The 12,926-nt window shown below is 39.0% G+C and overlaps 1 protein-coding gene across 2 annotated transcripts in view; it reads left to right on the forward strand.

Annotated features, from left to right (window-relative positions):
* Positions 1 to 8,837, forward strand: part of LOC131073366 (glutamyl-tRNA(Gln) amidotransferase subunit A, chloroplastic/mitochondrial) — a 109,557-nt gene extending 100,720 nt beyond the window's left edge. For both annotated transcript variants that reach the window (XM_058009781.2, XM_058009782.2), the window contains 2 exons: positions 8,382 to 8,495; positions 8,579 to 8,837. In XM_058009781.2, coding sequence (XP_057865764.2) covers positions 8,382 to 8,495; positions 8,579 to 8,659 — 195 coding nt within the window. In that variant the 3' untranslated portion in view covers positions 8,660 to 8,837. The remainder of the gene's footprint in view (positions 1 to 8,381; positions 8,496 to 8,578) is intronic.
* Positions 8,838 to 12,926: the final 4,089 nt, after the last annotated feature.

Consider the following 12,926-nt stretch of genomic DNA (forward strand, 5'->3'; position numbering starts at 1 on the left):
TTCTAAAAATAGCAAGTTGTCGGAAATGACCCAAAGCAATTGCGATCCTCGTCCTTCAGGCCTTCTAAGCACTTTGACAACATTCATACATGACTCTGAGCATGATTTCTCAACTTGGCTTGGGATGAATTCTCAAAAACTCTAACTCCTCATTGTAAAAAGACTGGTGATTAGCAGTTGCGATGCCAAAGTAAAAATAAAAAATAGGGGGTCTCCATTTGCAATGGGGTGATGTGTGAAATAGGTCACAGCAAGTCCAAAGGCACTCCAACACATTGCTCCATCAAGCACCAAATTGATCTCATTGTGGGATCACCACTTCTAAAGAGCCCACTTTTTAAAGATTAGTTTGGGAGGATAATGGGATTTGTAGGAGCATTCAAGATCTCATTGCCCAAGTGAAGATTCAACCAAGTTCTTCACCTTCGTGTAGTTCAATCATCCTTGCACCCAGGAAGAGTAGTTCATGACATCTCTTCATTGACTATCATGTACTCAATAGGGTCATAGTAACAAACAAGTGCCCTCTAGTTTGCTTTGGTGATCTTTTGGACAAGTACCAAGGGGCAAAATATTTTACGAAGATTGATCATTAGTCTGTTTATCACCAAGTTCTAGTCAACCATAATGACATTTGTAATACTGCATTCAAGATATAGATGAAGGCCAACCTATATGAGTGATTTGTAATTCATTTTGTCCTAAGGAACAAACCATAAACTTTCACTTTGCTCATGAATTATGCTTGTGAATTGCTGAATCTTTTTCATTGTCTTTGTGATGACATCCTCATTTACAATAAGACTTGGGAAGAGCATGTTTCACAACTTTGGAAGCTTCTTGATACACATGCCATCCCCAAGTTGTAAGACAACTCAAGGAAGTGTATCTTTGATGTTACTCAAGTTTAGTACTTGGGTACATATCGACCATGAAGGAACTTATGTGGATTGCACAAAGATGAAGATTATTCAAGATTGAACAAATTCTTCACAGCTATACAAGATTGTGTATTTGTGGATAGACAAATTTCTATTGATTATTCATGTTGGGATATTGTTGTCACAAAAGTTTGCACCCTTGCTGAGCTCTCAACTCAGCAACCTTGTGAAACATGGAAACAACCTCGGAGTGTGGGAACTTGCATAAGGGTTGAATCTCTGGAGAAGGCCGTCTTCCTTCTCAATCCAAGTGTAGGTGTTGAACCAACTCAGCACTCAACACTCTGTTTTTAGACCTATCCTAATAGCTTGCAAAGGAAAAGGGAAGAAGGAAATGCTAAAAAGAAAGGAAGTGATGTTTCTCTCCCCACCCAGAAATGACACAAAGAACCAATTGAAATACCCAGGAGATGTACAAACTTCAGTTGCATGAATGACCCCAAACACATGCATGGAGGTTAGAATTTGTTGAATGTCAAAAGGGGAGAAAGTTTCTCACAAGTCACACACATAAACAAGTTAACACATCATATACATGAAAGAAAGCTACAAAACATACACTTACAATGAAGGTAAGAAAACATACACAACATGCATAAGTTGAAGGAAGTCAAGAATGATATTTCAATTCATTCTTAGGTTAATGGCCAAACTTACAGTTGCAGAAATGCAAGAAAATATTCAAATCTTCAAGAGAAGTGAAAGAGAAAAGGTTAGCTCAAGCCACCAAGGAGAGAACCCTTTACAATGAGTTTTAACAACCTATATATAGAAAAGTGATCATAGAGGAGAGACCAATGGTCAAGGAGAGGAAACCTTGACCTTGGCATGCACAGAGGAATGTCAGTCAGGGACGACAGGGAGGTGCACAGACCTGACATGGTTTGCATGCAAGCAACTTGGACATACCTTGACAAGGCAATCCCAAGAAGAAAAGTACTTCTAGAAGGTGGATTGTCTGACATTCCAAAGTCAGAGCATGCAAGCTCGACATGAAGGCCATCAAGTAACCATAAATAAACATGGCCTTGTACTCCACTTGATGGCAATCCTGCAGAAAGCATTAAATTGCCCTGTAGCTCCATGAAAGAAAGTAGACAAGTTGTAGGGGTTGGTGGAGCATTAAGAGCCTTGAGTGTTGATCACGTCATCTAGAAGTGTTGCAAGTCATCGATAGTCAGAAGTCAGGCCCTGTCGCAAGGGGAGAGGAGTCAAGAACCTGGGAATTTCGGGATTCCGAGGTTTCGGGTTTCAAAAGGCTTGGAAACTTGGGAATTTCGGGATTCCGGGTTTCAAAAGGCTTGGGAACTTGGAACTTCGGGGTTCCGGGGTTTCAGGTTTCAAAAGGCTTGGGAACTTTGGAATTTCGGGATTCCGGGTTTCAAAAGGCTTGGGAACTTGGGAATTTCGGGATTCCGGGTTTCAAAAGGCTTGGGAACTTGGATTTTTGGGATTTTGGGGTTCTGGGTTTCAAGAGGCTTGGGAACTTGGGAATTTCGAGATTCCGGGGTTCCGAGTTCAAAGGAAGGAAAAGGCTTGGAACCTCGGGATTCTGGGATTCCGGCTTCAAAGGAAGGAAAAGGCTTGGAACCCCGGGATTTTGGGATTCCAAGATTCTGCGTTCAAAGGAAGGAAAAGGCCTGGACTCTGCCTCCTCACAGCCAACACTTCACACTTCATGACCGTTGGCCTTGTCCTTGATCAACTGGGGCAGCGCTGGTCCATGGAACATATCTCTGATTGGTTCTCACTGATGGACCAAGGATGTCATAAAAATGACAACAAATACCTCACATGTCTTGGTTTTCCTTAAAATGAAGCATTTGAAGAACTCAAATCCAAACTCTGCTATGAAACCATCTTTCCAATGCCTAGCATTAACCAACAATGCGAACTTGAGACTGGTGCATCTAATTTTGCACTTGGGGCAGTGAGCACTTAGCATTGACATCTAGTTGCTGCTCATTTAGAAACATTCAATGATACTGTGTGAGGGTAAGTAATGAGAAGTATTTCACACAATAATGGGGATATAATCTCTTTGGTAAGGAGATCATCATTCACTTTGATCACAAGCCTCTTAGTTTCTTCATAGACAAAGTAAATTGGAGAATGCAAGGAAAATAAAGTGGTTGATGTACCTGCAATAGTTTCCTCAAGTGTTTATAAAACACAATAAGGGGAAATACAACAAACCAATTAATTGCTTGAGCCGACCTTTAGGTGCCATGCTGCTTATCATACTCAACACTCGAGGACACGACACCTTGGATTAGATTTCACAATGCTCCATATGTTCAAAATGAGCACCCACCCAAAGCATCCTTTGTTCAGGACAATAGCTTGATGATTTTTTTTAGAACAAGCTTCTTTACAAACTTGGCCATGTTAGTGCTCCCTCGGGCACATCTCACAGTAGGCTTATTTAGGAGTTGCACTACTTTACATCAGCCAGTCATTTTGGAGAACAAAAACATTGGCAGCAATTTAGTAATACTTCCATTGGCGTACATTAATAAAGATATTGAGGCTCACATCAAGTCTAATGTTCCTTGCAGCATAGTCAAGCCAACTAATTGCAAATTGGACATGTATAATCCTCTTTGAGTTCTTTCCAGACCAAGGAAATCTCCCAACATGGACATCTTATCTGGTCTATTGACAACTCAACATCAGCACAACTCTGTGCTAGTTGTTGGTTGATCGTTTCTCAATGATGGGGATATGCTGCATATGAGATAATCACACATTTTGGAGTTCGTTTATCAGTTGGATCTGACTGAGATCCTAGGTTAGTTATAGCTTCTTCTGGCAAGCTTTGTGGGAAATAATAGACAGAACTGGACAGGTAAACATCATTCCATCTCCAGACGAAAGTGATCGATCATACACGTTTGATTGTCGTGAATGTACAGTAATGCTTTTCTTGCATTTAGATTATAATTTAGCACACAATAAGGCTATTAGTGCATGGTTTATTCTAAACATCTTACGGATTATATATTGTGGCACCTCATAAAATTGCTTTTTACCCCCATATAGATTTAGAAACTAATGCAAAGGCCAAGGAATAGGATAAAGAAAAGCAATTCCTCCAAGAACTTTAACAAGTGCATTATCAGGTTCAAGGGAATTTCATTTGCTGACAACATAAATACAAGGTCTTCAATGCAAGCTCAAACCACTTTGATGAGTCCTTGCGCCATACTTTGTACCACTGGAGACAATGCATTTGTTGTAGATTTCCTTCGTACATGGGCATGCATTTTGTATTCAATGATAAGCTTCTCAAACAATATGTGTGACCCCTGTTCAATTCATTCATAGTCCAACATCGTTGTGTGGTAGACCCTATGCACTTGAGTTAGAAGAGAAACATGAACATACTGACATCTTCTAATCTCCCACTTGCCAGGGTACATAACATTTGTTTCTAGCTGTGAAGAAAGGACTAGATATATTAAACAACGTGGTATAATCTTTTGAAGCTTCAAGTTTGGTTTCCGGAACCAACCACCCACACAATGGGGACCATTGCTTTTCAAAGAGAGGGCAAATGACCCCAGAACAGTAATCTTTGGGTTAGTTTTGCACCTCACCAAGGCAGATTTGCTTACCTCAATCGAATTCATAACTTAGAAATATATCAGCTTGTGCCTCGCAAATTGAGCAAGACTATTCTCAGCTTCGTAGCTTGTGAACTTCAGAATGCCAAATCATCAACCCCATGTACCCCACAAGACCAAGCCAAATCATCAATAGAGTCCACATTATCTTACCGAATAGCACCTCATTTTCTATGTCCAGCAACAGTCAAGGAAGCTGAAGCATTTGGAATACAAATACCTCTGTAATTGCTGGCTCTTGCAAACTGATTGTAATTATATTTTTCTAGATTTCTTCAATTCTGATGATCCCGGACAGACAGTTGCAATGACACTCAATAACATTTCTTTAACACATTCCCAATACCATACAATTCTTCTCAAGATTTTGCCCATCGTAACCACACAATTTGGTACCTCAATCCAGCATTCTATGCTTTTGAATCATTTCTAATTCACAACAAATATAATATCTTTGTTTTGCTAACCATTGTCTCTATTGAATATGCTTTAGTCGTAAGGAACACTTAGCAGACTGTGATTTTGCAGACATTAAGATCTTCATGCAGAAAAATAGGATCCTAATTTTAATTTGGATCAGCCTTCATTTTAAGAACTAAGTAGTGTTAGTGTTTTATAGCTTCAGGAGCTATTTTCCCCTTGTTTAAGGTAGGTCAGCCTTCTTGTAAACAATAATATTTAATATCTTTTATTCTCTAAGGGGGGCCGACCTAGTGAAGAAGTCGCCTATCCTTGTATATATGAGAGGTGATTTCATCTCATTTGATGATCATCAATCACTTCATCATAATTCGCATCAAGCAAGCAGTAGAAGTTCGCCATTTCTTAGCAGCAGGAGTTCATTCTTAGCAGCAACTTGCATTCCTAGAAGAAGTTCGCACCTGTAGCAGCAGATCATTATCTTGTAGCAGCAGATCATCATTTTGTAGCAGCGAACCGATTTCAAGGAGAAACATATTCATTTGTATCTTTGCATCTAGGAGAGGTGCTATTATTCATTGTCTCAAATTCGACCTTGTGTTGGGCCTGAGTTGTAAGCAGATTTCTGCTCTTATTCTGTCAATATATAAGAGATATATTTGCTGTGTTTTTTCTCCCTCGAGTAGGAGGGTTTTCCCAGGGTATCTGCTGTCTTCATTGCCCTATGTGTCCTCGTATTTCTGCTTATTTCATTTTTGATCCTAAAACTAACATGGTATCAGAGCAGGTCTAAGAAAAGATCTGATTAGATTTGTTTAAGCAGTTAAGTAAACTTTTCATCTAGGGCAGATCTTGAAGGCAAAGTATTGCAGATCTAAGGTTGCAAATTATTTTAGAATTAAGATGGTGAACCGATGTCAAGGTAGAAGATAGGCTTGATGGAGCCTCAAACTTCAACTCTTGGAAACCCAGGGTACTCATTGCATTAGAGGAGAATGATCTTCTTGATTTCGTGGAAAGTGATATGCCCGAGCCTTCCGATGATACTGAGAAAATCCAGTGGAAGAAAAATGGCACGAACGCTAGAAAGATCATGATAAACTCTATGATGAATCACCTAGTACCGATCATCTCCAAGTTGAAGTCAGCGAAAGAAATGTTTGATACTCTAGAAGGATTGTATGAGGTCAACAATACCAGCATAGCCCTTGCTTTGAGACAACAGCTTCACCATGTAAAAATGGATAAGGAAGATTCGGTCATCTCATTCTTTATGAAGATTGCTGATTTAAGAGATCAGTTGAACGCTATTGGGGACATAATTGCAGACAAAGATCTTGTTATGTTGGCACTAAATGGTCTTCCCCAATCTTGGGAGTCCTTTATCCAAAGCATCAGTGGGAGATCTAAGATGCCCAAGTTTGATCGTCTTCAAGCTGATTGTATTCAAAAAGAGTCTAGGTTTGCAGCAAGAGGAATTGGGCAAAACTATCATGATGTAGAAAATCAAGTTCTTGCCATACATATACTTCTAGAGAAAGAGGCAAAGGAAGAAAGAGGAATAGAGATAGAGAATCAGATTCTGCCCCAGAATCGAAAAAGAAGAAGTATCTCTCTCACATTCAGTGTTTCAGGTGTGACAAGTATGGTCACTTTACTCGAGATTGCAAATTAAGGTCTACACAACTTGTTTCTACTACAAAAATTGCCATGGTGACATCTCAGAAGGAGCCAAGCTCTAAAGTCGATTCAGAAGGTTTCTTATTCTAAAGTCGATCAGTTTCTTCAAAGAGGAGGAATTAACATTAAGAGGGAGTTTGACAAACCAAGAGAGGCAACCTTGGACGAGAAGGTCAGGAGGTTGATGCTAGTACTTGGAGCTTCAGAGGGAGTCACATCATCATTAAGATTCCTTGTAGTGTATATTTCTCTGAGACGGAGAAATATGAGGTGAAAGCCCTTGTAGTGTATATTCCTCTGAGACGAATAAATATGAGGTGCAAGCCCTTGTTCATCTCTAAGACTGAGATAAGACGTCATGTTGAGAGACTCCATGACGACATCACGTTGAGAGACTCCGTGATGTACCCTTGTACTTGTGTTTCTTTCCACATATGGGAGTAGCCATGGTGGACGTCATGTTGAGAGACTCATTGACGATATCGCGTTGAGAGACTCCGTGATGAACACTTGTACATTTGATTCCTTCCACACGTGGGAGTTGCGATGGTGGATGTCATGTTGAGAGACTCCATGACGACATCACATTGAGAGACTCCGTGATGAACCTTCGAGGTTTTTCCACAAATGGGTGTAGCCATTGTGGACATCATGTTGAGAGACTCATGACGTAGATATCTGGAAAATACCTCCCTAGCTAAGAGGGAATGTTAGTGTTTTATAGCTTCGGGAGCTATTTTCCCCTTGTTTAAGGCAGGTCGGCCTTCTTGTAAACAATAATATTTTATATCTTTTATTCTCCAAGGGGGGCCAACCTAGTGAAGAGGTCGCCTATCCTTGTATATATGAGAGGTGATTTCATCTCATTTGATAATCACCAATCACTTCATCATAATTCGTATCAAGCAAGCAGCAGAAGTTCGCCATTTCTTAGCAGCAATTTGCATTCCTAGAAGTTCGCACCTGTAGCAGCAGATCATCATCTTGTAGCAGCAAATCATCATCTTGTAGAAGCAGATCATTATCTTGTAGCAGCAGATCCTCATTTTGTAGCAGCAGACCGATTTCAAAGAGAAACATATTCATTTGTATCTTTGCATCTAGGAGAGGTGCTATTATTCATTGTCTCAAATTCGACCATGTGTTGGGCCTGAGTTGTAAGCAGATTTCTGCTCTTATTCCATCAATATATAAGAGAGATATTTGCTGGGTTTTTTCTCCCTCGAGTAGGAGGGTTTTCCCAGGGTATCTGCTGTGTTCATTGCTCTATGTGTTGTTGTATTTCTGCTTATTTCATTTCTGATCCTAAAACTAACACGTAGCACAAAATTCTCATCAAATCATTCTTCCCACTCAAAGCTCTAGCTCCTTTTTAAAGTGTTATTCTTTTGTTAATAAAAAAGCAATTAAGTGTGTTTGAACTTGGGTTAGTTCTAATTATTTTAAGTCCTGTACTTCAGGGGGTGCCTTTTAGTTAGAAGTGTCTTGTAAAATAGCTAGAGATCAGAGTTCTTGAAGCATTCTGTGGAATAGAGCGTATGTGTACTACTTGTATAATCACTCTACCAGCATAGGCTAGGAGTACTGGGCACCATAGACCTATTTCAGATTCTTGTATCCTAGAAAATATTATTCTGACCAAAGATGTTTGAACATAAATTATTTAAATTCATTTTGTTGTTTCTATAATACATATGGCTGCCATATTGAACAGGTCAATGTGAATATGGCTGGTTTACCTGCATTAGTGGTGCCTTGTGGATTTGTTAAAGATGGTGAGACGGATCTCCCAGTGGGCCTTCAAATGATCGGTGCAGCCTTTGAAGAGGTATAGTCATAGCTGGTCTTGAAAGTTCTTTAGGAGAATTTGATTGCATTAGTAAAATACGTGACATAATTGTGTTTTGACAGGAACGATTGCTGGAGTTAGGTCATGTCTTCCAACAAACTCTCCTGAACCAACATTTTTTGGCTACAGCACCAGTCAAATGAGTTATATTGATGGTTCTCCTTTTCCTTTATATGATGCGTATCTCGCTGCATGCAGGGAGATGTGTGCTCACATTTTTTTATTTGTTATTTTTTCTGATCATGCAAAATTTACTAGAGAAAGTTGAGAAATCAAAAAACAAATAAATTCTAATAGATGTAGCACTCATTCTTTGCATAATTCTGCCTTATTTTTTTTTTTAAATGGCAACATTTATCAGCTTTGCTGATTGGTTCCCTTCTCATAAAGTTTTTTTTTAATTCTTGTGGCAACCCACTCAATACTGGCATTAGCATTGTTTGAATCTTTTGTTCATATTATAATGAAAATGGCTCATAAGGTAAAAACACTAATCCCTATTTCATTTTACCAAACAGTTCGTTTAAGATAATATTTATCCTAATTCTAAAACAAAATATTTTCGTTCAAATCTTATTTATTTTCCGTTTTCCTGCTTGAGACATCAAAATCAGGCTTCAGGTAATAAAACAATCTCAATTTCTACGAATCGAGACTAACTAAACCATGAAAGAATGAACCTGGGTGCTATTTTAATTGTTCATTTTTCACAGCCGTGTTATTGAAAAGATGATTAAACATTTATATACTACCATGCATGATTTGTTTTGCACAGTGAACGTTTCCTTTATTTGAGTCACTCTTCATGATCCAGAAACGCTTCTGTATTCTTAACAAGCTTATGACCCTTTTTATATTGTTTCTTTCGATACAGATTAGACAAATAAAAGAGCATTGTAATATAAAATAAAACCATTAAATGAAATGTCTGCAACAAACAAGAAAAGTCATGGTTATTTTGTCTATTTCCCAAACTAAAGCATATCCTTATTAGTCAATACCTATGAGGAGGGATTACTTATGTTTTCATGTGGTCAATTTTTCTAGTAGTAGTGCCTTGTGAAATGTTTGGTATAATCTAAAGTTTAGATTCTCGTAAATATCATTGCTTTTTGGTTTGGTGTAGTCAGCCGAGTGTGCCGAATTTGTTAATAAATAAATATTAGTTAGTCGGTAGTAGAAAATGTGTTAAAAAGTTAATCAGCTACTTGACAAGTAAACTATGTAATTGTGTTTTTAGTTCCCGATGAGTGGATTGTTTGTTGACAATTTTTGAAGGTTGGTAATTTTAACCAACCGGTGGCTGCTATATATGTGCTCATTTTGTATGTGTCGGGAACCATCTGTCATTTTGCTATTTACATATAGTGGAATAAATGCTCTGTTTTTTTGGAAATTGTTTTTGTACTCGATGTTCTATGTTTTGTAAGTTACATTCTCGTTTACTTTGTATGTTCAGTAACACAACGCTACCTGAGTAAGCATTTGACACCATTGCCAATACAAACTTGGAAAATATAATTCACAAATAGGCATAATGGCGATGTAATGGGTCGACCGATAGAAGAACTAGAAGTAACTAAAATTGAAAAAAAAAACACTAGAAGACAAATTGATGCAAGACTTAGTGTACTTGTGGGAAGTATTTGTCAGCTCCTATGTTCAAAGGGAGGCTCTCTAACGAGAGGTTCTCGAGCGTGCTATCCAAGATAACCTAATTGTGAACGATGAAGTTTACCATCTTCTCTGGATTCTATCAAGGTTGTTGGCATGTAACTTTATTTCCCTTTGAGACCTTCAAGAAGAAAGGGACTGAGAGTAACGTAGCCAACCAAAGACAAAAACATGTACTGCAAACAATAAAGAAGAGGGAGAGGGAGCAATGAAAAGATCTCTCCATCTAAGAGAGCAAAGTGAATGGCGTCGGTGGTTGTGGAGAATTGAAAAGTCCATTGAGAAGTAAAAGTTGAAGTATCAACAAGTGTCCTAGTTGGCAGAAAAATAAGCCATTTGGTGAGGAAGGCACACATTGTACGAGGAGTGAGTGGGAGGAGTTTGTTAGACACTTGCAACTTAGATGAAACATATCTTAACCTTGCTGACTAGGTAGAAAACTTGGCCATACAATCAATAACAGACAAGGAGTACGAAGAGGGAAATTTTGAACTCAGACATTTTATCGCATTAAGAACTTATTTATATCGGTAGAATCGAGAATAGGGGGCATTGAGCCGAAGACCACAGGGAGGAGAGTCCAGGAATGACGAAGGTAACCAAGGTGTAAGGGACACTACGGGTAGACGTATAGATGACTCGTACATGGTTGTGAGTGCAAGTCAAACATCAAAACGTTGAGAGAAAAATAGTCCAACCAAGTCCAACGCATAGGGTACATATCGGCCGAGAAGGATGGTGAGTCCCTTGGTGAGTCCAAATGTTGAAAGAAATCGATAAGGAACTATAAGACGTGTTAGACTATTTGGATAATTGGCAGTCAATTGGATAAAGATTATTGGTTGAGAGCAATTTTTGCAACGCTACGAGGAATAGAGATTGATTAGTTTTCAGAACTAGAAGACCAATACACAAAATCTTGGGAAGTGTTGAAGAAGGCGTTCCAAATAGAGTTTAAACTCCTAAGAGATGATAATGAAATTGTTGTCAAAATTTACAACACCAAACAAGGGAAACATGAAAATGTATGAGCTTACAATTGTAGGCTTGGGAGTTGCTAGTCAAAATGGAGGATTAGCTAGTTGTCGATTTGAAGAAAAGGTGGTTCATTGAGGGATTGATCCCTTCATTGAGAAAGAAAATGAAAGTGGTACCTCTGTCCTCGTACACTAATGCTTAAAATTAGGTGATGGACATTGAGAGTGAAAATAAAACATCCTCATGGGGAAAGAAGACAAGCAAGTCAAGATCACAAAGGGTAGCAACAATGGCGGCAAGTCAAAGATAATGCAAGCATTGAGACGAGATATGCTACACATGATGAAAGAACTCAAGGCCGAGAAGGAGAACACAAAGGAGACAAAAGATTTGTGGTGCACTGACTATAAGGCAAAATGCCACACAAAAGTAAACTATCTGAAGTTGTTCTATGACATCTATCAAGTAATGGGACATTCCATCAAGGAATGCCCATACAATTTGAAAACAAGGAGCACAAAAGTGCTATTCACCCAAGGGGAACAATCAACCCCTCCTACCACATTGTCAAAACTAGAAAACACCAACAACAATGCATCTCTTGGAGAGGGAACAGTAACTGGTACAATAACAATAACTTGATGGATCAAGAAGTTTTATCCAATGTGATTCCAAGGAGAGACCCATGATCCAATGTCGAAAGTGTAGCGAATGGGGTCACTTTGCAAGGAAGCGTTGTAGCAATCAGAACAAGGGAGGCATGTTGTGCAAGTGGTGTGGGTCAAATGACAATGAGGGCACAGATTGCTCGAAACAAAAGGGTATCAATGTGTTGGAAGTACAGGACGAGGGGATTTTGGCAATTACTAGATCTTAGACTAAGAAGGCACTATACCTAGACCCTCGTACGAAGAAGGAAAGACTCTAAGTAACCAAGGTAGAAAATGAGGAAGTAATGGCTAAGGAGAGAACATCCAATGAAGCAAGCAACACATCCGTATGGTTGGAGTCTAAAAGAGCATTGTACAATAGATGTTGCGTACAATAGTTCCCATCAAGGTGACAAATCTGTCACAGACAATGCCATAACCGAGAGTGGCAATTACTAATATAGTCGGTGACAAACAACATCGATAGGAAAGTCCAAGGAAGAGTTTGGTGGTACCAAGTGGTTAGTAAGCCGCTAATCTTATGTTGCTGATGGTGAACATCGGGAAGTAACAGACTCTCATGGAGATGAAAATTATGGGAAGGAAACTTACGAACACAATCTTGGGTGAAGGATCAGGTTTGAATACACTGCCAAAGGAAACATGGAAGTGTCTCATGAGGCCAACCTTATGGCCATTGACATTCCACCTGGTAGGCACCAATCAACATGATAACAACCTACTAGGTATGTTGATGGTGTAGAAGGTGACAATTGGTACACAACAATTTTTGTTGAACTTTGTTGTCATTCGATGACAAAATAAGGCATATGACACATTGCTTAGTAGAGGATGGCTAGTCGCAGCCAAGGCAAATCACAACTAGAAGAGGAACACATTGTCCATTGAGAGCATAGAGAAGAAGTTCACAATTGATATGAAGAATTAGATAGTTAGTGAAGAGTTGGTGTCCTTCGATTCAGAATCAGAAGGGGAAGAATTAGAGACAAGCGAAGGTAGAATAAAACCAAATGACTAAGTGCTCGATCTTGAGAATTGCTCCAAGAATGAGACAAGGTCTCTCAACGACCTATTCCACTGGCAAATG

This window comes from Cryptomeria japonica, chromosome 10, assembly GCF_030272615.1.
Source record: "Cryptomeria japonica chromosome 10, Sugi_1.0, whole genome shotgun sequence".
NCBI lineage: Eukaryota > Viridiplantae > Streptophyta > Pinopsida > Cupressales > Cupressaceae > Cryptomeria > Cryptomeria japonica.